General features: G+C 40.9%; 1 protein-coding gene across 1 annotated transcript in view; it reads right to left on the bottom strand.

The window, feature by feature from the left end:
* The window catches only part of LOC115834816 (PH and SEC7 domain-containing protein 3-like), a 149,605-nt gene extending 126,258 nt beyond the window's left edge, over positions 1-23,347 (bottom strand). Inside the window, exon 1 of the mRNA XM_030812286.1 lies at positions 22,959-23,347. Coding sequence (XP_030668146.1) covers positions 22,959-23,117 — 159 coding nt within the window. The 5' untranslated portion in view covers positions 23,118-23,347. The remainder of the gene's footprint in view (positions 1-22,958) is intronic.
* Positions 23,348-25,418: the final 2,071 nt, after the last annotated feature.

Here is a 25,418-nt window from a genome sequence, read left to right as displayed (position 1 = left end):
CCTGTGGTCCCTGAATCATTATGAAAAGTATGGAGGATATCACAGCTTCCACTTTCAGTGAAACTGACAGTGACCGCAGTGGAATTTGTACTCAGAAGGAATTATGACACCATCCATACCACAGTTCCCTCTTTCAAATGCTATGCTGGCTCTCATGCAGATACTTAGATCAAGCAGACTGTTAAGTATAGAATTAAATATGCACCACTCTGGCAGTGTTATCAGAGAAAGAGCATGTTTGAAAAAGACATTGGTTAAAAATTAACGATAAACCAGTTATTAGATGAATATCAAAATGGTTAGAAAAACTCAAAATACTTTGCAATGGTCTTCAACTTTAATTATCTTCTCTATGCCTTAAAATAATATTGAAAAACTGCACTACCTCTCACTATAGGAAGCTTCTCCAAAACTAGTACTTGGAATTGACTCTTTTTTTGTCCCTTCCCCACCAGTGGAGGTCCTTACACCTTGCGATGTACCAAATGAGGTTATAGCTGAGGGTTATGACTTTTTTTTTCTGAAGTGGCAAAGGGCAATTGTTAAGCAGAGATGCAAAAGGAGAAATAGCCTGAAGGCTTGACCACAAGAGAATTCACAGGTAGATCCATTTTAGGGAGACGTACATATAGAAGATGAGTTTCTGGAAATGGATTCCCTTTAAGCTATTTGTGTTCTCCCATAACCACTGGACAGTTTTCATATACCCAACTTTAAAGAGCATCACATTAGAGAATGTATATTCATAAGCAACCTGGTCAACATTCATCTTTTCAGCTCTTATTTAGGGTAACAGAACATGCTTGAATTTGTGTTGTTTTTTTTTTTCACTTCTACGGTAAGATGTAGTTTTGAAATCAAATCAACATGTAAACAGAGCTGAAATCTGTATCTTGGACAATTAATCTTGTGTTGTGATGCACTTCCAAACCCAGCCACAGTCGCAAAACCACCTAACCATGAATAGATGTCCCAGCACAAATTCATCTTAATGAACACTAGAAAATTAATTTTAAAGCCCTTATCTTATTGAAAGAGAATCTGAAGTATAATTAATATGTATAATTCATCATGTAATCATTTTTAAGCACATTCCAGAGGCTAGGGAGACATTATGCTAGGTACAGATGAATCTGTTCTGCCTTCGGAGGCCTCTTATATAAGGAATACAAAATGTGCTGCTAACCCTAACTGAACTTTACCTAGTGAAGAATTAGTCAGCTAATGGAGTCAACTAATTTTTTTTCCTACTTACAACGTGTGAGACACTTTCACACACAGTATCTAATATGTGACACTGTGTTATACATATTTTCTTGACAGAAAAATTTGATAAAAGAGAGAACAGATCCAACCTTATGAGCAAAGAATTTGAAACGGGTGGGTGGGGCACCTGTCACTGACTTGTACATTTAAGACAAATCAATTTACCTGGCCCTCATTTTCTTTATATGCAATAGGAGAGGGCTGCATAAAGTTAGTGTTCTTTGCCCACTTCCAGATCTACTATTTTACAATTCTACTTGAGAAAGGCCTTAGCTATCACCCAGCCAAACTGCCAAACTAGTCCTTTCTTTAGTCTCTGCTCCCTTTTCCTGTGCTCCTAAGTATTTTTTGCCATGGTTTTTCATCAATAACATCACTACCTGCTCTCAAACCCCAAGCACAGCTTTTACAGATTAATAAATGCATATTTTAAAATTGCAAATGAACGAACACGAATAGGAGAGGGAGTGGGAGCTATAGCAAGAAAGCCAGAGAAATGTTATGAGGTGGGGGAAGGGGAACAATGGCACTCTGACTGCCTCTTGTCAAATGCACCTTTCTGAGCTACAATAGTTTGAATCACCATTCGTTCATTATTACTGAAGAAAAATAAGGTAGCCAAAGATAATACTAACTAAACACACCTGCCAAAGAATATGGCCAGCATCTCTGGAAATGCACAAAATCAAACCTGAAAGTGAAGGCCAGGCACAGTGGCTCACAAATGTAATCCCAGCACTTTGGGAGCCGACAAGGGTGGATCACTTGAGGCCAGGAGTTCGAAACCAGCCTAGCCAACACGGCAAAACCCAGCCTTTACCAAAAACACAAAAATTAGCCAGGTGTGTGACACGTGCCTGTAGTCCCAGCTATTTGGAGGCTGAAGCAGGAGGATTGCTTGAACCGGGGAGGTGGAGGTTTCAATGAGCCAAGCCACTGCACTCCAGCCTGGGCGACAGAATGAGACTTTGTCTCAAGAAAACAAAAAGCAAAAAAAAGAAAGTGAATAAAAATGTAATTGCTAATTATCTTTTGTACGAACATAATACTTCAAACTTTTACTAATGTGTGTATGCATTCATTCATTTATTTTTGGGGTGGACTTGATCAATAAGATGTATTCAAACACAGCACATTCCTCCTAAACTATTTTGCTTCACCTTGACATTACCTTCTATTGAACTGGCTGTTGGGTCTTAGAGAAAGTGTCTTAACTATGCTAGTATGAATAACACTATTTGAAATGTAAACAAAACATTAAGATTGCTGCTAAGTTCCTTGTAGAGCAAAGGTTTTAAATACAGGGATACCTCACTGTATTGTGCTTTGCTTCATTGAGCTTCACATACACTATAATGCTTTACAACTTGAAGGTTTGTAGCTACCCTGTTTTGAGCAAGTCTGTCAGTGCCATTTTTTCCAGCAGCCCAGTTTCACTTCGTATCTCTCTGTCACATTTTGACAATTCTCACAATTCAAACATTTGATTATTGTATTTGCTATGGTGATCAGTGATCTTTGATGTTACTACTGTAATTGTTTTGGGGAGCCATGAACCATGTCCATGGAAGATGGTAAACTTAATAAATGTTATGTGTTCTGAGCACTGCACTGACCAGCTGTTCCCTGAGACACAACAATATTGAAATTAGGCCAATTAGTAATCCTGCAATGGCCTCTGTGAACTGTTCAAGTAAAAGGAAGAGTTGCATGTCTCTCACTTTAAATCAAAAGCTAGAAATGATTAAGCTTAGCGAGGCTAAGGCTAGGCTGAAGGTGAGGTTTCTTGCACCAGTTAACCAAGTTGTAAATGAAAAGAAAAAGTTCTTGAAGAAAATTAAAAGTGTTACTCCAGTGAACACACAAAATATAAGAAACAGCTTTATTGCTGATACGGAAAAAGTTTAAATGGTCTGGATAGAAGATCAACCAGCCACAACATTCCCTTAAGGCCAAATACTAATTCAGAGCAAGGCCCTAACTGTCTTCCACACTGCAAAAGCTGAGACAAGTGAGAAAGCTGCAGAAGAAAAGTCTGAAGGTAAGAGATGTCGGTTCGTGAGGTTTAAGGAAAGAAGCAGACTCCATAATATAAAAGTGCAAGGTAAAGCTGCAACTGGTGACGGAGAAGCTGCAGCAAGTTATCCAGAGGATCCAGCTAAGATCACTGATGAAGGTGGCTATACTAAACAATAGATTTTCAATATATACAAAACAGCCTTTTATTGGAAGATAATGCCATCTAGGACTTTGAACGCTAGAGAGGAGAAGTCAATGCCTGGCTTCAAAGCTTCAAAAGTCAGGCTGACTCTCTTGTTAGGGGCAATGGGGCAATGCAGCTGGTGACTTTAAGCTGAAGCCAATGCTCATGTATCATTCTGAAAATCCTGAGGCCTTTACTCTTTAAATGTAACAACAAAGACAGGATGGCAGCATATCTGTTGACCGGATGGTTTGCTAAATATTTTAAGTCCATTGTTGAGACCTATTGCTCAGAAAACAGGATTCCTTTCAAAATGTTACTGGTCATTAAGAGAGCACCTCGTCACCCAAGAACTCTGATGGAGACGTACAAGGAAATGACTGTTGTTTTCATGCCTGCTAACACAACAACCATTCTGCAGACCATGGATCAAGAAGTAATTTCTACTTCCAAGTCTTATTATTTAAATACATTTCACAAGGCTATAACTGCCAGAGATAGTGATTCCTCTGATGGATATGGGCAAAGTAAACTGAAAACCTTCTAGAAAGGATTCACCATTTTGGTGTCTTCAAGAACGTCTGTGATTCATGGGAGGTCAAAATATCAACATTAACAGGAGTTTGGAAGAAGTTGATTCCAACCCTCGTGGAATGACTTTGGGGGGTTTGAGACTTCAGCAAAGGAAGTCACTGCAGATGTGGTGGAAATAGTAACACAGCTAGACTAGAAGTGGAGCCTAAAGATTTGACTGCATTGCTGCAATCTCATGGTAAAACTCGAACAGATGAGGATTTGTATGGATGAGCAAAGAAAGTAGTTTCTTGAGATGGAAACTACCCCTGGTGAAGATGCTATGAACGCTGTTAAAATGACAAAACAGGATTTAGAATATTAAATAAACATAGTTCATAAAGCAGTAGCAGGGTTTGAGAGGACTGACTGCATTTTTGAATGAAGTTCTACTGTGGGTAAAATGCTAACAAACGGCATCAAATGCTACACAGAAATCTTTCATGAAAGAGTCTACAGCTGGGTGTGGGTGGTGTGCATGCCAATGGTCTCAGCTATTTGAGAGGCTAAGGTGAGAAGACTGAGCCTGGGAGATCAAGGCTGCAGTGAGCTGTGATCGTGCCACTGCACTTCAGGCTGGGCGAGAGAGTGAGACCCAGTCTTAAAAAACAAACAAACTAATGATGCAGCAAGCTTAATTATTGTTTTTTCAGAAATTGCCACAGTCATATCAACCTTCAGCAGCCACTACCCTGATTAGTCAGCAGCCATCAACATCAAGGTGAGACCCTCCACAAGCAAAACGATGACAACTTGCTGAACGCTCCAATGACACACATAATAAACTACAGTATAGTGTAAACAAACCTTTTTTTTTTTGAGACAGAGTCTTGTGTGTCACCCAGGCTGGAGTGCAGTGGCACGATCTCCACTTAATGCAACCTCCGCCTCCTGGGTTCAAGTGATTCTCCTGCCTTAGCCTCCTGAGTAGCTGCAATTATAGGTGCACCCCACTGTGTCCTGTTTATTTTTGTATTTTTAGTAGAGACAGGGTTTCGCCATGTTGGCTGGGCTGGTCTTGAACTCCTGACTTCAGGTGATCTGCCCGCCTTGGCATCCCAAAGTGCTGGGATTAAGGGTGTGAGCCACCACACCCAGCCGTGTAAACCTAACTTTTAAATGCACAGGGACACCAAAAAATTCCTGTGGCTTGCTTTATTGCGATATTTGTTTTATTGCTGTGGTCTAGAACTGAACTTGTAATATCTCCAAGGTCTGCCTGTTTAAAGAATTTTTCCTCTAGTTACAACTGTAAACATCCAATGAACTGGTTAGAACATTAAGTCCAAGTGCTGGTTCATCATCAAAAAACAAAGAGTTACAACTCAAATATCTGGTAACAGATAAGTCAGGAAGGCCAGGGAGAGGGTCGGGGGGTTTGGAGAAAGCTCCATGTATAAGGAAAGCTAGCACTCAGCTGTAGCCTGATTTCAAACAAGTGGGAATGTAGCTTCACTATTGCTTTTTTTTTTTTTGGGAAGTAGCTAGAAGCACCCATTATTCAAGGTTGGCAAATTTTCAAGTGTGGCAACAGAGAGAGCAATGTGAACCACTGTGGGTCAGGAAAGCACATCCACTGTCAAAGAGGACACCAATTTTGAAACAGATTGGAATGCTATTGTGTCCAGAATTGGTGGGTTCTTGGTGTCACTGACTTCAACAATGAAGCCGTGGACCCTCACAGTCAGCGTTACAGTTCTTAAAGGAGGCATGCCTGGAGTCTGTTCATTCCCCCTGGTGGGTTCGTGGTCTCACTGGATGTGTTGGGAGTTTCTTCCTTCTGGTGGGTTCATGGTCTCGGTGGCTTCAGTAGAGAAGGTGCACACCTTCCCGGTGAGCATTACTGCTCATAAAGGCAGTGTGGACCCAAAGAACAAGCAGCAGCAAGATTTATTGCAAAGACCCAAAGAACAAAGCTGCCACAGTGCGGAAGAGAACCAGAGCCGGTTACCACTGCTGGCTCGGGCAGCCTGCTTTTATTCTCTTATCTGGCCCCACCCACATCCTGCTGATTGGTCCATTTTATGGACAGCCGATTGGTCTGTTTTACAGAGAACTGATGGGTCCATTTTGGCAGGGTGCTGATTGGTGCATTTACAATCCCTGAGCTAGACACAAAAGTTCTCCACGTCCCCAATAGATTAGCTAGATATGGAGTGCTGATTGGTGTATTTACAAACCCTGAGCTAGACACAAAGTGCTGATTGGTACATTTACAAACCTTGAGCTAGACACAGGGTGCTGATTGGTGCATTTACAAATCTTGAGCTAGATAGAGAGTGCCGACTGGTGTATTCCCAAACCCTTAGCTAGACATGAAGATTCTCCAAGTCCCCACCAGATTAGCTAGATACAGAGTGCCCATTGGTGCATCCACAAACCCTGAGCTAGACACAGGGTGCTGATTGGCATGTTTACAACCCCTTAGCTAGACATAAAGACTCTCCAAGTCCCCACCTAGATTCAGGAGCCCAGCTGGCTTCACCCAGTGACCCCTGCACCTGGGCCGCAGGCGGAGCTGCCTGCCACTCTGGCCGTGTGCCCACACTCCTCAGCCCTTGGGTGGTTGATGGGACCGGGCGCTGCGGAGCAGGGGGTGGCGCTCGTCAGGGACGCTCAGGCGGAGCAGGAGCCCATGGCGGGGTGGGGGAGCTCAGGCATGGTGGGCTGCAGAGCCTCTGAGCCCTGCCCCGCAGGGAGACAGCTGAGGCCCGGCAAGAATTCAACTGCAGCGCCGGCTGGCCGGCACTGCTGGGGGACCCAGTGCACCCTCCACAGCTTCTGGCCCAGTTACTAAGCCCCTCACTGCCCGAGACCAGCGGCACCAGCCGGCTGCTCCGAGTGAGGGACCCGCCGAACCCACACCCACCAGGAATTCGCGCTGGCCCGCAAGCACCACGCACAGCCCCGGTTACCATCCAGGCCTCTCCCTCCACATCTCTCAGCAAGCTGAGGGAGCCGGCTCCGGCCTCCACCAGCCCAAAAAGGGGCTTCCACACTGCAGCAGTGGGCTGAAGAGCTCCTCAAGCATGGCCAGAGTGGGCAGCGAGGCCAAGAAGGTGCTGAGAGCGAGCAAGGGCTGCGAGGGCTGCCAGCACGCTGTCACCTCTCACTATGATTAGAAATTGTAGGGAGGAAACAGTAAGAATCACTGAACAAACATAGCAAAATTTCCAATTTTTGATTTATAGACAAACTTCTGAATATTTGATGTTTTGCCTGGTATTTCTGACGCTGTGATGATGTTCTGGCCATTTCAAATAACTGATCTTCCTCTGATAATAACTATCAGTGAGGCCCCACTGTGTGATACTGCTAAGAGCCTGACTTTCACTTGATGTCACTGAACTCTCACAGCAACCATATATGAGAGAGGTATTATTATTCCCAACTCTAGAAATGCCACAGCTGATGCTTATAAAGGTTAAGTAGCCTGCCAAGGTCATACAGCAGAGCTGGGGATCTTAGGTCTTTCCTAAGCCATAGTCTCTGCTTTTAACTGCCCTAATCACAACACAATATTGTCACCATATAAGTACATTATTATGTGTACTGTTCACATACATACCTGTGTACATATACACATATTTTAAAATCAGTATTATGTGTATTGTTCACATACACACCTGTGTACATATATACAGATTTTAAATTCATATAGACAATCAGTAATAAATTTTGCAGCTCTGATAAATGTCTTGCCTAGAAATCAGAGTTAATAAAGTTCAAAGCAAACAATGCTATCCATAGTATTACATTTCTTAGCTTTTCGTTTTGTTATATCAGCTTAGGACTTGTTATTAGTTTATTTAAAAAATGATGTTCTCACAGGGAAAGATATCCATCATCCTAAGTTCACAGCTAAGAAAACTTATGATCACAGTGCACATGAATTGATGGTTTATAGTTCAAATTCTCCTTTAACACATCACTGACTATTTATAACTTGTCTGCTCCGTCTACCTACATGGTATACCTTGCTTAATGCATCCTCACTGTATTAGTCTATTGTACAATGACCACAACAAATATTTTATTATAACACATGCTGATATATCAAGGGAAATTATTTTTTGTAACTACTAGACACTAATTAGAATGTACTTTTTGTGATGCAGTAGTCTCCCGATCCTTGGGGGAATAAGTTCCAAGGCTCCCAGTGGAACATGAAACCACGAATGGGACCAAACCCTATATATTTTATGTTTTTTTCCTAGACTTACATGCTTATAAGGTTGAATTTGTAAATTAGGGACAGAAAGAAATGAACAATAACTAACAATAAAATAGAACAATGATAACATATGCCAGCTTCACTACTCTTGCACTTTGCAGCTATTAAGTAAAATAAGGGTGACTTGAAGGCAAGCACTGCGATACTGTCACAGCCAATCTGATAACCAAGTTAGCTAGTAAGTGACTGAGGGCAGGGAGCGTCCACAGTGGGGAGGCACTGGACAAAGGAAGCATTCGCGTCCACATGGGATGGCACAGGATGGTGAGATTTCATCACACTACGCAGGATGGCATGAAATTTAAAACTTATGAAATGTTTGTCTCTAAAATTTTCCTTTTAATGTTTTTGGATGATGTTTGATGGCAGTTAAGTGAAACCATGAGTAACTAACTGAAACTGCAGATAAGGGGCGAATACTGTAATGGTATAGCATATAGTATAAGTATTAATACAGTAAAGTGTTTTAAAACAACTACAAGACTAATTCATGTTTGTAACACTTATAATAGTAAAAATAAATCCCTTAAAACCATTCATTTATTCATTCACATATTCAGTTGAACAGTTATTTATTTAGGCATCGTGAATCCAGTGGTGCACAACAGACACGGCACTTAGGTTTGAGTGGGGTGGAAGCAGGTAATAAATAAGAAAAATAACAGATGACGATAATTCTGTCACTTCCTGCTAGGCTGCCAGATAATGATTATAAGGTGATTCAAATAAGGTCACTGGAAAGAGTAGCCATAGCCTGGATGGTCAGAGAAGGCCTCTTGGGAAGGAAACGCAAGACGTGAGTGACCGGCAGCAGCCACGCACAGGTGTGGGGAGTGAGGTGAGCAGCTCCTGGGCACCACTGAGCGGGGTGGGTTTGAGAAACACAGCAAGGCTGGCGCGGCTGGAGCACATGGGCCCAGCTGTGGTGTGAGACAAGGGCAAATGGGGAAGCAGGTCCCGAAGGACTTTTCAACCAGAAAAGTTAGGGGTTTATTCTGTGCTGGCCAGGTGACCACTAGAGAATTTTAAGCAGCAGGGTGACCTGCTTTAATTTATGTTTTTAAAGGGTGGCCCCGCTTCTGTGTGGAGAAAGGATTATAAGAGAAAAAGGGAAATAGCAGTGAGACAGGTGGAATCTGGGTGAGAGGTGAGGTAACTTGACTGGGATGATGGCAGGCAGTGGCGGATTAGGGACGGATCAGGCTGTTTTTCTAAATTACAGGAGAAAGGTGGACCATTTTCACATACCTCAAGCACAAATAAAAAATTGGGTACAACGAACACTTTCAACAGTAGCACCAGAAATGTATCATTATAATATTTAAAGTCATTTAAGCTAAGAAGGAGGTAAACACATTAAGAGATAAAGGAAAGAAGTAAGGTGCAAAACATTGTTATGGTATGTTTCCATTTTGTGGGGGAAAAATGTGTGCGAGTATCTGGGCACGAATAGAACATTTCTGAGGGGATACACACAATCCCACCGACAATGACTGACTCTGGACACAGCAACTCAGGGAGCAGGGTGGGGGGATTTTCAATGTATAATCTTCTGGACAATTTGAATGTTGACCACACAGTGTACACATTGCTTCTTTGATGAAAAATAGAGATGACACTAGATTTTATGCTCCTTGCAGATGAGATCAAGTCTTCTAACTCCCTTTAGTCTCTATAATGCTTCATAAGTTGTCTTGACCACAGCAAGTGTTTCATTTGCTGAGAAGGCAAGGGCTTCAGTGAGGATGATGCTGTATAACACAATTATGATGGGAGGCAGCAAAGGCAGGAGAAAAGAACAATGAACTAGAAAGCCGCAGACCTGGATTCACACCTGCTTCTATGTGCTAGGAAGTAAGCAGGATAACTCCATTTCACCGATCTAGGAGCTGGAGGTTAGATGGATTGTTGCTTGGTGTAGGTTGAAAGTTACCAGATCAAATGCAAGATGCTCAGTTAAATTTGAACTTCAGATAAATAGTAACATTTTTAGTATAAGCATGCCCTCCAATTTTACATGAGACACACTAAAAATTGTCTAAAATTAAAATTTACCTGGGTGTTCTGTATTTTTGTAAAATCTGGCAACCCTATGCCAGCCACAACTCTCTTTCCAAGACTTAATGTAGTTACGATCTGAGAGAATCACTTTCTTCCTTATAAAATGAATTAAAGGTTAACTTCCAAGGTATTCTTCAGTGGATTTAACTTTTCTCCTTTGGAAGCACCATGATTCCAAAAGCCATTGTGTTCACAGTCATCTCCTGATGTTGTTTTTTGGTTTTTTTTTTTTTTTTTTTTTTTTTTTGAGATGGAGTCTCACTTCGTCGCCCAGGCTGGAGGGCAGTGGCGTGATCTCGGCTCACTGTAAGCTCCGCCTCCCGGGTTCACGCCATTCTCCTGCCTCAGCCTCCCAAGTAGCTGGGACTATAGGTGCCCGCCACCACGCCTGGCTCATTTTTTGTATTTTTAGTAGAGATGGGGTTTCACCGTGTTAGCCAGAATGGTCTCAATCTCCTGACCTCGTGATCCACCCGCCTCGGCCTCCCAAAGTGTTGGGATTACAGGCGTAAGCCACTGCGCCGGGCCTGATTTTGTTTTTAACTTTTATACCCTGATCCTCTGGAACTGTGATTTATCAATTTATCAAAAACTTATCTAGTTTAGACAGCTAAACCTTATCAATGGAAAACATAACCATAACCAGTATTTTCAATGAAGATTCTGGAATGTACTTGATGAAATTTGTTATGTCCCTCTTGTTGGTAAGCCTTAATTGTTGGAAAGCAGCAGGCATGTACCATAATAAAAAATGCAATTTGAGAACATAGGAAAACATAAATTTAAAGTGACCTTGTAAATATATGCAACATTTTTTAGACACCCAAGAAAAAGGGTCAATTTTATTTAATAACTATGGACGTGATGAAGTTAATGTGCACAGTTTATTAAAAAAAAAATTTGCTGGGTAACAAGCTGAACCCTTTTAAATAAATGGCCTGCAAAAAAAAAAAATCCCTGGGGGACTTTGACATTTAGAGAGAATGCCAGGCCTGGCATTTGTTCCCTGTCATTTCCATGCATTAGGCAAAGCAATGAAGACAAACCAAATGGAAACAGGTTTTATTCAAAACAATCAATAGGAACAAATTAAATAATCTCACCCAGGGATAGCAGGCTTCAAATTTCATAAACGGGAAAATTTGCAAAAGAAATTTTAGGGAGCTAAACAGAATTGCCAGTTTTTCGTTTAGCTAAGTGAGAAAATAAATTTTTTAAAGAAACAAAGCACGAACTATTATCAGTATTGTTGCATTAAAATAAGTTACATGGACAATCTCAGAAGAGACAACTGTTTCTTAAGAAAGGACCAGTCTTTCACTGATATTTTGCTATAGACTGAAACTGTGACAGCAACTAGCAGCGGAACATGGTCTAGTATGATAACTGCTAGAGTATAAAGTCTTGGAAGAGATGAAACCTTTTGCTTTTCTAAAAAAGTAGTCTCTATTACCTGGCATTTGTTAAACACAAAGTTAATTAAGATAAACAAAAGCCATTCTAGTCACTGGAAATTATTCCAGTCTCATATGTACCTATATATGCTGTCTATATTCCTTCTGATTCATTTAAAAAAATTTCTCAAGGCAATATATGTATAGCATTTATATAATCAAAAATTATTAAAAGGTATGTAATACAAATAATCTTTTAACTTCATCTCTGATTCTTGCTGCTCAAAAGTCACCTCTTGGAATCTCTTTTTGGTTTTTCTATTTTCAATATCATCTATTGACTTTCAATTGCAGAATTCTGGAAAGAGAACATTTATTTAGTTCTCTTAATACACACACCCATCCACACACACACACACACCCAAACACACCCACACCCACACACACCCTGCCCTTCTCTTTCTTTCCACTTCCATATTAAAATCATATCACAATCACAATTTGGAGTTTCATGAATTTTCAGTCCTCATATTATTATGACTATATAGACATTATTCATGGGGCAGAACACTAGGCTACGTTTCCATTTTTTGTAAGATTTTTGATTTCCCTGGAGTTAATCATCATCTTATTTTATTGTTGTTTACTCAGTTTTCTATGAATCTATCTCTATGTCAACTTCACACCCTCCAGCAGGCATTCCATCAGTGCCATGGTTGGAAGCACGTCTCTTGGCATCGTCTCCGCCCCTACTCCTCTAATCTGGCTGGTTTCTATCTCCGGCACAGCTGTTGTCCCAGGGTTTCCCTTTGCTGTGATCCTGGGGATTCCTTCTCCCCCTCTGCTCTACTGGACACCATGTCTTCTCTTTCACTTCTTCAAGCAACTGAGAAAAAGTACATGAGAAAGTAGAGAGGGAACAGATGCGCTGCTGTGAAACGTTTATACCTTTCACTGAATCCTGCTATTTTCAATGTGGGGATCACCGTGTGGGCCTCAACGGAGCCTAATTTCCTAAGTCCAAAACCTCTGGGTTAAACTTATCAGAGAGAAAGAACAGAAAATGGTAGGGTGGGCAGGGGGACATGCTAGCTCATACCTGTAATCCCAACAATTTGGGAGGCCAAGGCAGGAGGATTGCTTGAGCCCATAAGTTCAAGAGCAACCTGGGAAACAAAGCAAGACCCTATCTCTGGAAAAAAATTAAAAAATTAGCCGGGCATGGTGGTGTGTGCCTGTAGCTCCTGCTGCTCTGGAAGCCGAGTACTCGGGAGGATCGCTTGAACCCAGGAAGTTGAGGGTGCAGTGAGCTGTGATCGTGCCACTGCAGTCCAGACTGGATGAAAGAGTGAAACTTGTCTTGAAAAAGAAAAGAAAATGGTGGGAGGAAGGGTATTCGGCTATCAAAGCAGGGGAGGGCATTCAGAAGGTCTACTTACTAATTTTGGAGGCTTTAAAGGGCTGTCCTCGTTCGACTCACTGCCCTCAGAGGTAGCCAGTGGCCCCCAATTACTGGGCCTTTCCTGCGTTCTGTGGGGACAAATTGTTCTATTTCTTTCTTTGGTACGTGGGGTCCAGTTTTTTTCTGTGGAACTTAGTTAACACGTCTATCTGGTTTCCGTCTTTCAAAGTTTGCTGATGTTTTAAAAAATCCTCTCTCATTTTTTGGGGCCTTGAAGGTCTATGAGTCCTACTGTCATTTTAGTGGAGTTTAGGTGGGTGTGAAGATAAAAGTACATTGTTACCTTAAACTCTAAGAGTTAAGTTTTTTGCTATTATCTAAATACCACTTAATCACAGTCTGCGAGATCACAGCAGGGGGTTGATGAGGCACAGAAAACCTCCTCAAAACACTGTCCAACCACAGCAAGAGTATTCCAAATGGCCTTTCTATTTTACCTGTTTTTAAGAAGATGTATTAAGAAAGAGAAGTGTGGCCACATGTGGTGTCTCATGTCTGTGATCCCAGCACTTTGGGAGGCTGAGGTGAGAGAAGCACCTGAGGTCGGGTGTTCAAGACCAGACTGGACAACATTGTAAGTCCTCTGTCTCTACAAAAAATTAAAATATTAGCCTGGAGAGGTGACATCTGCCTGTAGTCCTAGTTACTCAGGAAGCTGAGGCATGAGGATTATATGAGGCCAGGATTTCAGGGCTACAATGAGCTGTGTTCTCACTACTGCATTCCAGCTTGGGTGACAAAGTGAGATCTTGTCTCCAATTTAAAAAAAAAGCAACAATAAAGAAAAGTGTCATAAATCTATATAAATCTGCTGGTCCTTTATCTGTCCCTCGGAGTGACAGTCAAGAGCTGCTTCTCTCAAAGTACTTTCCTGTATCTGTACGTCTAGTTAGGTAGGACCTCAACCCTTTAGATTTACTTATGCTGGGAGATCTTAGAAGAAAACTGTAATGAAAAAGCTCAACAAGGATTCATTCCCTTGTCATGAGCCGCTGGGGCACCAGGATCTAGAGAAGGTCTTAATGCTTCCTGTAAACACCTTGGCCTGCCCCAGTGGATTTCTGAGTAGTAGAGCTGACGCTGACGCCACTAAACTGCAGCTGAGTGCAAGAAGGAGATTAGACTGTTTGAGATAGCTACGTAATCTTATTTATTTACTGGAATCAAACACACACTTGGCTCACCAGATTTGAATGTGGCAATAATGAGTACACTAGTGTTTCCAGTGCCTTGGGGGGAATTTCATGTTGTAAAACTTAACTGTAGGCTACAAACAACGGCATGTCATAAGGGGAGTCAGGCTAGGGCTAGAGCCTCAGTCAGCCCGTTCGGAAAACTTTTGACATAAAGCATTTCAAAGAATCTACCTAGAAAAACAAATTCCACTGATACCAGGCGATCTACATGCCCAAACAGGTACACTAAATGTACCATCAGAACATGGTACAGTGGATTTTAAAAAAAGAAATAAAATCTGCTTCAATGATAGTTAAGGCAAAGCTTAAAAATCTTAACTAAAATTAATGTTAGAAGAGTAACTTCCATCATAAATTAATAACATAAATTAACAAGCAGGAAGCCATCTTGCTCAGCTACTCCTAGTCTCTGCTTCACTATGGATGAGTAAATAAAAAATATTTTCCAAAAATCTCCTATTAGACTCTAAGCTGAATGCAATCCCTAAGCTCTAAGCCAGGCATGATCTAACAACAGGTTGCAGAACAGCTTGTCACCATACATATTCCCACACAGAAGCTCCTTATGGTTAACTACAGGTTATCATGACGCTACGAAACTCCCTGATCTTCGCCAGTGACTATCTTTAAAATGTAAGTATACATATTTTTTCTCTTTCAACTCCTATCATTATTGCATAGATTTTTCTTTTTCCTTTCCCTGGATTCTGAAAAGGATATTACACTAAGCTTGCCGGGAATGACACCATGGACCAACATTTTCTCTACAATGTTCAAATACATGGAAGTTCTCAAACACCTGTTTTAGTACACCTTTCCCAGAAGAATGTGTTCAAATACAGTCTACTCATAAATGGAGGGGAGCAAGAATGCAGTACGGCATTGGGAGTTAGAGATGACACAGAACAGGAATGGGACGCGGCTTCTTCATATATTTTTTTTCTTCTTCTCTTCACAAAACCTACACCTCTATCTCACTGATGCTATATCCGCTAACCCTGAGGATTTAGACACACAAAGAAAATAGCCATTCTCTCTGCTCTCATAATGTTTAAATATGTCTTTCAGTTACAGAAGTCTAGAAACTGGCCTTAGGAGATTTAACAAGAAACCAAGATTGTGGAGTGTCCTATCCTGAGTAGGAAATGCTGAACAGTGTGCTGGCCAGACCAGCAAGCAGCCCATCACTGGAGATAAGTATTACAACCAGATATGCTGACCCGCATACCCTAACCCTCTTTTGTGCTTTGCCTAATAAAAAAAATCCCTACCAGCTTCCCCTCACCACTCCCTGCAGAGCCAGTCAGAGGACCCTGTACCTCACCTCCACTGTCTCCCTTGTGCTTGAGCACAAGCCCTGATTCAAAAGCCTCGTCTGGGAAATGTGCTTGGCTCCATGTTAATTTCCATTACATGGGAAGCCAAAACAGCCTGTGGTCTGTAATAGACACATCCAAACCAAACACATCACCCACACTTTACTCAAGTGAAAATGGGTAAATGGTGATGGTGAAGATCTGCTTTTATTTATACTCAAGGGTCAAGAAATATCATTCTATCAGGAGCACAGTTTGCCCAACATTTACTCCTAAATAATCATTTCAGCAATCTTAAAAAAGACATTTATTTATATGAAAGTACCAGCAGGATTTGAGAAATTCACAGATACAGAGGAACTGGAGGAAGGAGAGAAATTAAGAAGTGGAGGGCAGGGGGTAGCTCTAACAAACCAACCCAATGACAAAAACCATTGTCACTTTGCTAGCTTTCCTAACAAAAATAAAACCAAGTCAGCGCAGTGGCTCATGCCTTAAATGCCAGCACTTATGGAGGTCAAGGAGTTCAGATCACATGAGGCCAGGAATTAAAGACCAGCCTGGCCAACATGGCAAAAAACCATCTCTATTAAAAACAAAACAAAACAAAATAGTTGGGTGTGGTGGTGCATGAGAATTGCCTGAACCCAGGCGGCAGAGGTTACAGTGAGCCCAGGTCAGGCCACTGCACTGTGGCCTAGAATACAGAGCAATATTGTGTAAGGAGTGAAAGTTTCTATTTTGGGGCAACTCTGACTCAAGTCATCAACTTAAGGGGAATAAATATTTATCGATAATGAAAATGAGACGGATAATGATAATCTGTAGAACTACGTCCCTGAAGAAGTCAGGTCTCTTTTTAAGATCTCCTTTGGCTAAGGATCACATTAAAACATTAGAACACGTTGGCTGGGCATGGTGGCTAACGCCTGTAATCTCAGCACTTTGGGAGGCCGAGGCGGACAGATCACGAGGTCAGGAGATCGAAACCATCCTGGCTAACACGGTGAAACTCCATCCCTACTAAAAATACAAAAAATTAGCCGGGCGTGGTGGCGGGCGCCTGTAGTCCCAGCTACTAGGGAGGCTGAGGCAGGAGAGTGGCGTGAACCCGGGACGCGGAGCTTGCAGTGAGCCGAGATCAGGCCACTGCACTCCAGCCTGGGAAGCAGGGCGAGAATCTGTCAAAAAAAAAAAAAAAAAAAAAAAAAAAACAAAGTAAACAAAAAAACCCACAAAACATTAGAACATGTTAGTCTGGCAGAATAATACCTAGAGGAAAAGTATAACTTAACATAGGAGAGCCAATAAAAGAAAAATAGACTTCTGAAGATAAAATTGTTTTTATCTTTGCACTACCAGATTTATTTTGTTCAAGACACGACCTCCCTAATTCCTTCAAATGCCAGGATTAGAACTAGTGCAGGAGGATGTCAATATTTTGACCTAATAGTTTAAGTTGTTTAAAAAAAATTCTCTTTGGGAGCTCATTAGACTGAGGTACCTCTGACATTTTAAATTTTTACATGAACAAACCAAAGGCCAATGTAAACAGTAAATGGAAACTAGAAAATATACCAATCAGAAACCATCAACTTCTTTTAAAAAATTTATTTTTCTTTCTCTCTGCATATCATTCTTTCCACCAACTAACTTCCAGCCAATCAAAACTGTTCTCTTCGCCTTGCTTCTGCAAATACTAAATAAAAGTTTTCCCAGCTGGGCGCGGTGGCTCATGCCTATAATCCCAACACTTTGGGAGGCCTAAGCAGGCGGATCACCTGAGGTTGCGAGTTCAAGACCAGCCTGACCAACATGGAGAAACTCCGTCACTATTAAAAATACAAAATTAGCCGGGCGTGGTGGCGCATGCCTGTAATCCCAGCTACTTGGAAGGCTGAGGCAGGAGAATCGCTTGAATCTCGGAGGCAGAGGTTGTGGTGAGCCGAGATTGTGCCACTGCACTCCAGCCTGGGCAACAAGAGCAAAACTCTGTCTCAAAAAAAAAAAAAAAAGTTTGCCTTCTTGCACCTCACATCGGAGTGCCAGCCCCTTGTGGTCTGGTACAACCCTAATTTACACATCCCTGAATGCTCAAACTCTTGAAAATGTATATATGCTTAAGTTTTTCTTTTATTTTTATTTTTTTATTTTATTTTAGTTTTTTTGAGACGGAGTGTCGCTCTGTCGCCCAGGCTGGAGTGCAGTGGCGCGATCTCGGCTCACTGCAAGCTCTGCCTCCCGGGTTCCCACCATTCTCCTGTCTCAGCCTCTCCGAGTAGCTGGGACTACAGGCGCCCGCCACCACGCCCGGCTAATTTTTTGTATTTTTAGTAGAGACGGGGTTTCATCGTGGTCTCGATCTCCTGACCTCGTGATCCGCCCGCCTTGGCCTCCCAAAGTGCTGGGATTACAAGCGTGAGCCACCGCACCCGGCCAAGTTTTTCTTTTAATAAAGTCTGTTCAACTAAAGGATGAATTTATGAGGTTAAAAAAGTACTCCTTCAACTTAGGAATAACAAAAATACATAGAGACATTTGCAGGAAAATTTTCATATTATGACTAAGAATTTTCTCCATTTTAAAATAGGCAGATATCAATGTCCTGTTTGACCAGAATCTCCTTCCCAGGCTCTAGCCTTAGTCCAAAGAACAAAAGTGGTCTAGGAAGAAATGACAACAATCTGCAAACCTACCACCAAAACTTCAGGTCGCAAAGGGCCATTGTAATGATTTCTTCAGGTTTCTTTGTGTATAGCTTTAACTCACAGAGGGAGCAATGATTAGCATTTATCTAACAATGTGAAGGAAACAGCAAGTGACGCCTAAGGAGAATGGGGAGAATAGAGTTGACGGTGCCTTTCAACATTATTGCAACACGTTTTTAAAAAGCAATGGATTAGGCACTTAGCAGAGCAGAGGTTTGGAGCAAAGGACTTCCATTTTCCTTTAACACGTTTATAGTTAACATCTCCTAGTACAGGAAGAGGTTTATTCGGAATACATATAAAACTACCTTTGTTAAGTCTAGCTCAGTCTTTAAGGTTCCTTCTACAAAGGAAATAACCCCACCAACCTCGGCAAGATTTCTAAAATTAACATTGTTCAGAACAAAGATATCATTTTATCAAACCCCTGCATTTTAGGCATGAGTCTTGGGGAGGTGAAGTAACTTGTCTAGGTGAACATTGCTACTTAGAAAGCAAAACCAGGGTAGCCCGCCAGGATGCAGCATCCTGACTGAGAAACCGACAGGCCAACGTTTCACTATGCACGAACCAAAGTACCAGTACTTTACTGGAAGTTCCTGAAATTTCGCTGTCACAGAAATTGATTTCTTTGCTATATTACTGAATAAAAGCTTTAAAAGGTTCACTTCAATCAACATTATTAACTAGAGAATTCTTGATCTAATCTCTACATCATGCTTATTCCTCAAAAAATGCCTCAAGGATTCAGCCACGCATGTTATATTAATCCACTCATGTGACTTTCACCTACAACAACATAAAGAAACAAAAACAGGTTGTGATTCCCCCTCATTTAAACGGTATCATGTAGTTTGGCAAGATATGGGGAAGAAAGGAGTGTTTATCAACATGAACTTTTACAGATTTATGTTTTAAACCGTAAGTTAAAAATTAATACGAAAATAATACATATTTGACAAATATTTAGACGCAGAGGAGGACTGTGGAAATGTCTGGGAGAAGTGAGGCTTAAATCAACGTTTTCTAATACTGCCCATCCCAAATTCTGGAGTACAGTTGGCCCTCCATATCCACGGGTTTTGAAACTCCACGGGTACCCGAATACCCAGGGCTGATTGCATTCTACTTTTAGGAAACTGTGTCTAAATTAGAAATCAATTAGAATCTAATTGATTCTAAAATGTTACTTCTGTCAAAGGCAGAGCAACCAGCTGGATCTGACAGCAGGAAGGTCTGCACTGCCCCCTCATGGCCAGAAGCCTTGCTGGTAACTCTTCCAATACCAGACACCCAATGAACAGCTGAGCTCAGTCAGACTTGATTAATTTTAATAATGAATGCCAGTCTCCACAAAACACATACATATTCTCCCAAAACATATTCATATTTGCATCCTGCCCATATTATGTGCTTCAGAGTTTGATGCAAACATTATTATCGAGAAAAAGACAAAGCCACACACTCTCTAGAAGAAACGGTAAGATTTAAACACAGAATAAAGAAAAAAAGTCAACACGGAGAAGGAGGTTTTAAAGAAAACAACATCTATAAGCTGAATTTTAGTAGATTAAGTAATATTCTTCAGATGAGGTCAATATGAACCATAAAGTATTCGAAAATTCCATTTTCTTAATTTAAAATAATTAGATCAAGAAAAGTGTTTAAGATATTTCACTAAAATCAAAGGCGAAACTTCTAATCCTTTCCACAGTCCTTTAACACTTTTTTTTCAAATGAATATGAATAAATCAGAGAACAAGTGAGGACTACAGATAATTAATATTTGAATAAACCATTATGTATTTAATGGCCAAGAAAACAAGGTAGAAACATCAAAGATGAAAGTTTCAAAGAATACAAAACATGTAATTCCAACTCTGACAAGGAGAAGCAATTATTACACCTATTCTAGAAAGAGCCAGAGTTCTAGAAAGATAACATTAAATCCCAGGAGCGAACCATGAGTTAACGGTATCTTATTTTTACAGGTTGGGAAGATGACGTGAGGGGGTGGAGAGAGGTGGCAAAGGGGAACTTCTAACCATCAGATTAAACATCCTGCATTTTGGATGAAAGAGTCAGGTAATCAAAAATGCTGTTTATATGATTAGCAAGAAGAAATACCAGCCGGCTGCAGTAGCTCGTGCCTATCATCCCAGTACTTTGGTGGAAGGATTGCTTGAGCCCAGGAGTTGGAGATCGACCTGGGCAACATAGTGAGACATTGTCTCTGTTTTTTTTAAAAAAAAAAAAGAAAAAAAGAAGAAGAAACACTGATTTAAGGGCTAAAAAATACTACTAGATATAAGTAAGATCAATGAAAATTCTGATTAAAATTGGAGTAAAATGTGTAACTGTGGATAAAAATGGGAGAAGTGATGCTTAAATCAACATTTTACACGTCTATTATAGTATAATTAAGTTCAGTAATTTAGGGTACAAGCCTATTGTATTATTCAGTTTATTTCATTTAGGGAATATAAATGGCTAGTCAATGATTAGGGTCACTCTGATAGAATATTCTATTCTACTGATTTTCTTTTAGCTCTGGTGTTCAATTTTAAGCAACTAGATAATCCTAAAAATATCTCTTGTGAGATTATTGGGAGCTTGGCTATATCCTGGAACACATATTCTGGAACTTAGGGACCACATATAACTCAAAAAAATACTAATGATCTTTTAAAAACTGACTATAATCTTTAAGGTATCATGTGATGGCCTACTGACTACAATTCTACCAGTGGCCTTTTATACTGTTAACTCCTGCAGTGTTTGCAATATTAAAAAAAAAAGTGCTTGGCCTTCTCTTGCACAGATACATATTAAGAAAGAGTACCTGTACTGTGTGACAAACACAGAGGATAGTAGAGAATCTTTTCATTTGGTATCTATGCTGGATTCCAACATTACACTACACAACCATAATTCTGGGTGAACCCACTAATATTACAATGCCTAAATTATCATGAGGATAGGTAGTAGGACTACAACAGAGTTGAGGATGATGAGCTGTTAATTTCCCATAGCCTCTGACTGCATACCATGGGTATACTCCACATTAAAACATCCAAAACAAAATCCAGAGATGCCTCTTAGTGCTCTCATAGAAGCCAATTTTATAGCCATGTTGAGAATCACACACATGCTCACATACATTTATTTAAGAATATGATAAACCATTCTGGTCTACTTCAGCAGGAGACCACAGTCATCACACCACAGGTGGTCTCATAACAGTTTCAGTAGAAGCCAACACATCCCTATACAGGTCACATTAAAGGACTTTAAAGACACGTTTCTCTCTAAAGATAAAGCTTTTTAAAAAACAGTGAGGAGTAAAAAGCCACATTTGAAGACTTACTGGAGCCAGGCAATTTGCTAATGATGGAGGGGGTCAGACTCCATATGTCATAATGTAAGGGGGTGAATAGGAAGCCAACATATTTCTTAAAGTCACACTAAGGTATTTTGCCACCTGTCCCCTGCCATATTTTGAGGGGAACCTGTTAATGCCAAAGTCTTTCAACAATGTTATGTCACACAGGGATGGGGAGGTAGCAGAGGAGGAGGGCAGTGGGGAATGGTGGGAGGGTGAAGAAAGCCTGATGTCACTCTCAGTGGGTCTGGATATAACCCCCAGAAGGCTGAAATGACACTGAGATCCACCTCCTGATGCTCTCTCTGCACATTATCAAGCCCATGAATCTCCGTTAGAATCATCTCCATCTCCAGCCCTGGAGTTCTGTGATCCTATGATTCTATTATTCCATTTTTAAACCTGTGGAGTGGGAGTGTTTCTGAGTACCCTGCTCACACAGATGGTGGTGGGAAGAATCTCAAGAATATGTTGCATGTAGTAAATGCCCACTTCACTACGTAATCACTCCCTTCACATTTCACACGAACAAAGACTAGATTATCTTCAAGACAGCTGCAAAAACACGAGTGGTTTCATGGCAGCATAGCATCAGCACATATATGTGTAAGGAGCATGAAAGAAGAAATTTCTCTTCATTACATATGCCTGGGGCTAACAACTCTAAACCTGACATGAATGTAGTATAATAGGACCAGGTCCTACTTGTACATCAGCTCTACAGACTGGGGGTGTTGGGGGGAGACCAGGGGAGGAAAGGGAAAAGGAACTAACTGAAAGATAAAATCATACACAATATCTCTATATTCCTGATGTTCTAAAAATACTCTGCACTGAAAAATCATTTGTCAAGGCAACCTTTCTGAGACCAAAAACAAGATCGACGTGCCAAACAACCGTTTCCCACAGGCATCTCATTTTGAGCACGGCTTTCGCCCATCTCTTCTACAAACTGGCTCTTTACAAAACTGACCCACGCCACAGCATCTCTGTATCTGGAGTTCAGGTCCCATTCCTCTCACCTGATCGCACCTGATTCTCTTAGAGCCATTTTATACTCCTCGTTACTTTCTATCACTGCACATTAGACACTGCCAAAGACTATCCAATTTGTTGCCCTGCCACACAGCTGTCAATAAGGTTGAATGTAGTTATTTCTTTACCTTGTTCTCCTTAGCAGAAAACTCTGAGGAGTTGGAAATTTTCATGGACTTTGACCTGTGAGACTGCCGCCGGATAGAATCCTCCCGGGAGTATTTCACGGAACCTGAGGTCCTCACCCGTACCTTGCTGGCACTCTGGACACTATTCACGCCAATCATTTTCAAAGGTCAACTAAGGAAGGGGTTTGGAGAAATAAAAAGGCACTTTCCAACCGTTCCAAGGCTCTCACGTTGGAGGAACTCTGCGGGGTTGTGCCTGAGCAGCTCCTGAGCGCCGTGATCCGCGTTAGCTTAAGAAGCACCAGGCTGCCTCCCCCAGCATCTTCAACTACCCTGTTTGCAGCGAGTCTGATTGTTCCAGGCACAGCTCACGTCACTGGCTGCAAAGAGGAAAAAAATGCAATCCACCCCTGCTACTCGTCTCTCTTTTCCACACACACACACACACACACCATCATACTCACACACTGGAACAAATGGCAATTGGCCAGGCAAGCAATTCATTAACATTCCAAAAAGCAACACTATTTCTCTTGTGATATTTGTGCAGTAAGCTCATTAATGTCAACAACAAAATAGAGATACCATAAATAAAAGTCTCAAGTAATCTCCAAGGCACCATGTGGGGTGGGAACGCAGCTGAATTTCCAAAAGGAAGAAAAAAAAATATGGATGGACGTCAAAAGGCTCAATTAATTACAGGCTAGTGAAACGATGCGAGACACAAAGGCATCTCAATGATCAATAATTTTCCTTTCTTTCCCGTTTCAGGCCACATACTGTTTGACAGCAATTCAAATTGTGTTGCCATTCTGAAGAATTAAATGTTTCTTATGACCTTAGACTACGACAGCCAGATATTTAAAGAGGAATTATGTCAGTGTGTATGGCAAATCCAGAATAAAGATGTTCTGTTACCTCTCCAGGAGACTGAGAAAATGACTGGGGGGTTATCACAGGTTAACTTTCAATATGGCACAGAGTGAGACCAATAAAGCTAACTCTGGGCAACAAGCAGCAAGCAGCTTCTCCAAAAGCCATCAACGTTCTGTCAGTGTATACAGCAACGTGCAAGCCTCTGAGTACGAATCACAAACTGGAGATTACTAGAAAACAAGACCATTTTAGCTCCTGACATATGAAGTGAGTTTTGAGCATACTACTCAGGATTGCAATGTCTCACTATCTGGCATCCCAGGAACAGAGGCTCAGCCACAGAAGCGTGTTCTCTAGATAAACGAGGCTTTCATGTTAATATAAATAACAAAACTTAAACATTGTTTATAAAAACCACTCTGGGAAAAAAGGTCAGCCTCAATCCATCCCACCCCTCAGATTTAAACTTTTCCTTTAAAACTCAAGAATTTATACTTTTTTTACAATGTACCAATGTTCAAATTTTGCAATGCACTCATGTTCTTCAGCATTATTTGAGGTAATTAATTTAATAAAAAGTTTTAAAGTTACTCTTAAACTATAATTACTAAAGTAATGTTTTAATGTCAGGTAACTGTTTCCCTCTACTGTCAACAGGCCCAGCAGAGGGTGATGTTTGAGCCTTGGGTTTTGTTGCATCCTTATGACAGGGGCTTTCTTCCTACCTCCTTTTCATTTTTTTTTTAATTTTTCATCTCCTATTTTTAAAGCACTTGGTGCTTCTACTGTGCTATAAAGAAGACAAAGACATTAATATTGGTAAAATGTTACCATCTAAAATAATAATAGATTATAGGTTTTGGAAGATCTTGGGGACTCTCCTGTCCTTTGAGTTACATTTCCCTCTCTTCTTAGGAAACTGAAGCTACTAAATAACTGTTTCTCAGAATTAAGAAAAATTCTGTGAAGTTACTATTTTACAAAGCATGTTGCAGACATAAAAAGCGGTGTACTATAGCAGTAAAATAAAACTGATCATTTGGAATAGACTTAGTTCTAACTTAAGCAGATGATGATTCTACAGGTAAAGGTCTCCAGTTAACAAAAGTAAGCTTGAGGTGGAACCCAGTAAGAAGCTAATACCACAATCAAGATAAAAATTCAAAAAGTCCCATGTAAAAGACATGAGCGCCTGCCCCTGTGTGGGGATAAAGACAGAGCACGGGCTTAAAAGAAACATGCCCTTTGGATATTTGTCAGTCATCATAATGAGGAGTTATAAAGTATCTCCCGATGAACTTTATTTTCTTTTCTCCACCAAAACAGTTAGATTAAAAAACAAACAAACAAACAACAATAACAACTACAAAAACTAAAACCACATGCTAGGGTGTACAGAAATGGAATCTGATACATGTCATTTCTGGGAGGTTTAGCAGAAGGATGCCATCTTTACCCAAAGACTGCCCAATTGACGTTACTCCTGTACTGTCTCCGCTAATAACCACTTTCATCGATCTGTTTAACACCTAATACTTTACAGAAGCCACTTGTTCTCTTGTTTTCATTCTCAACTTGACAATT

This window comes from Nomascus leucogenys, chromosome 4, assembly GCF_006542625.1.
Source record: "Nomascus leucogenys isolate Asia chromosome 4, Asia_NLE_v1, whole genome shotgun sequence".
Taxonomy (NCBI): Eukaryota; Metazoa; Chordata; class Mammalia; order Primates; family Hylobatidae; genus Nomascus; species Nomascus leucogenys.
The sequence above is the reverse complement of the archived record's forward strand: the minus strand, read 5'-3'. Positions and strand labels throughout refer to the sequence as shown.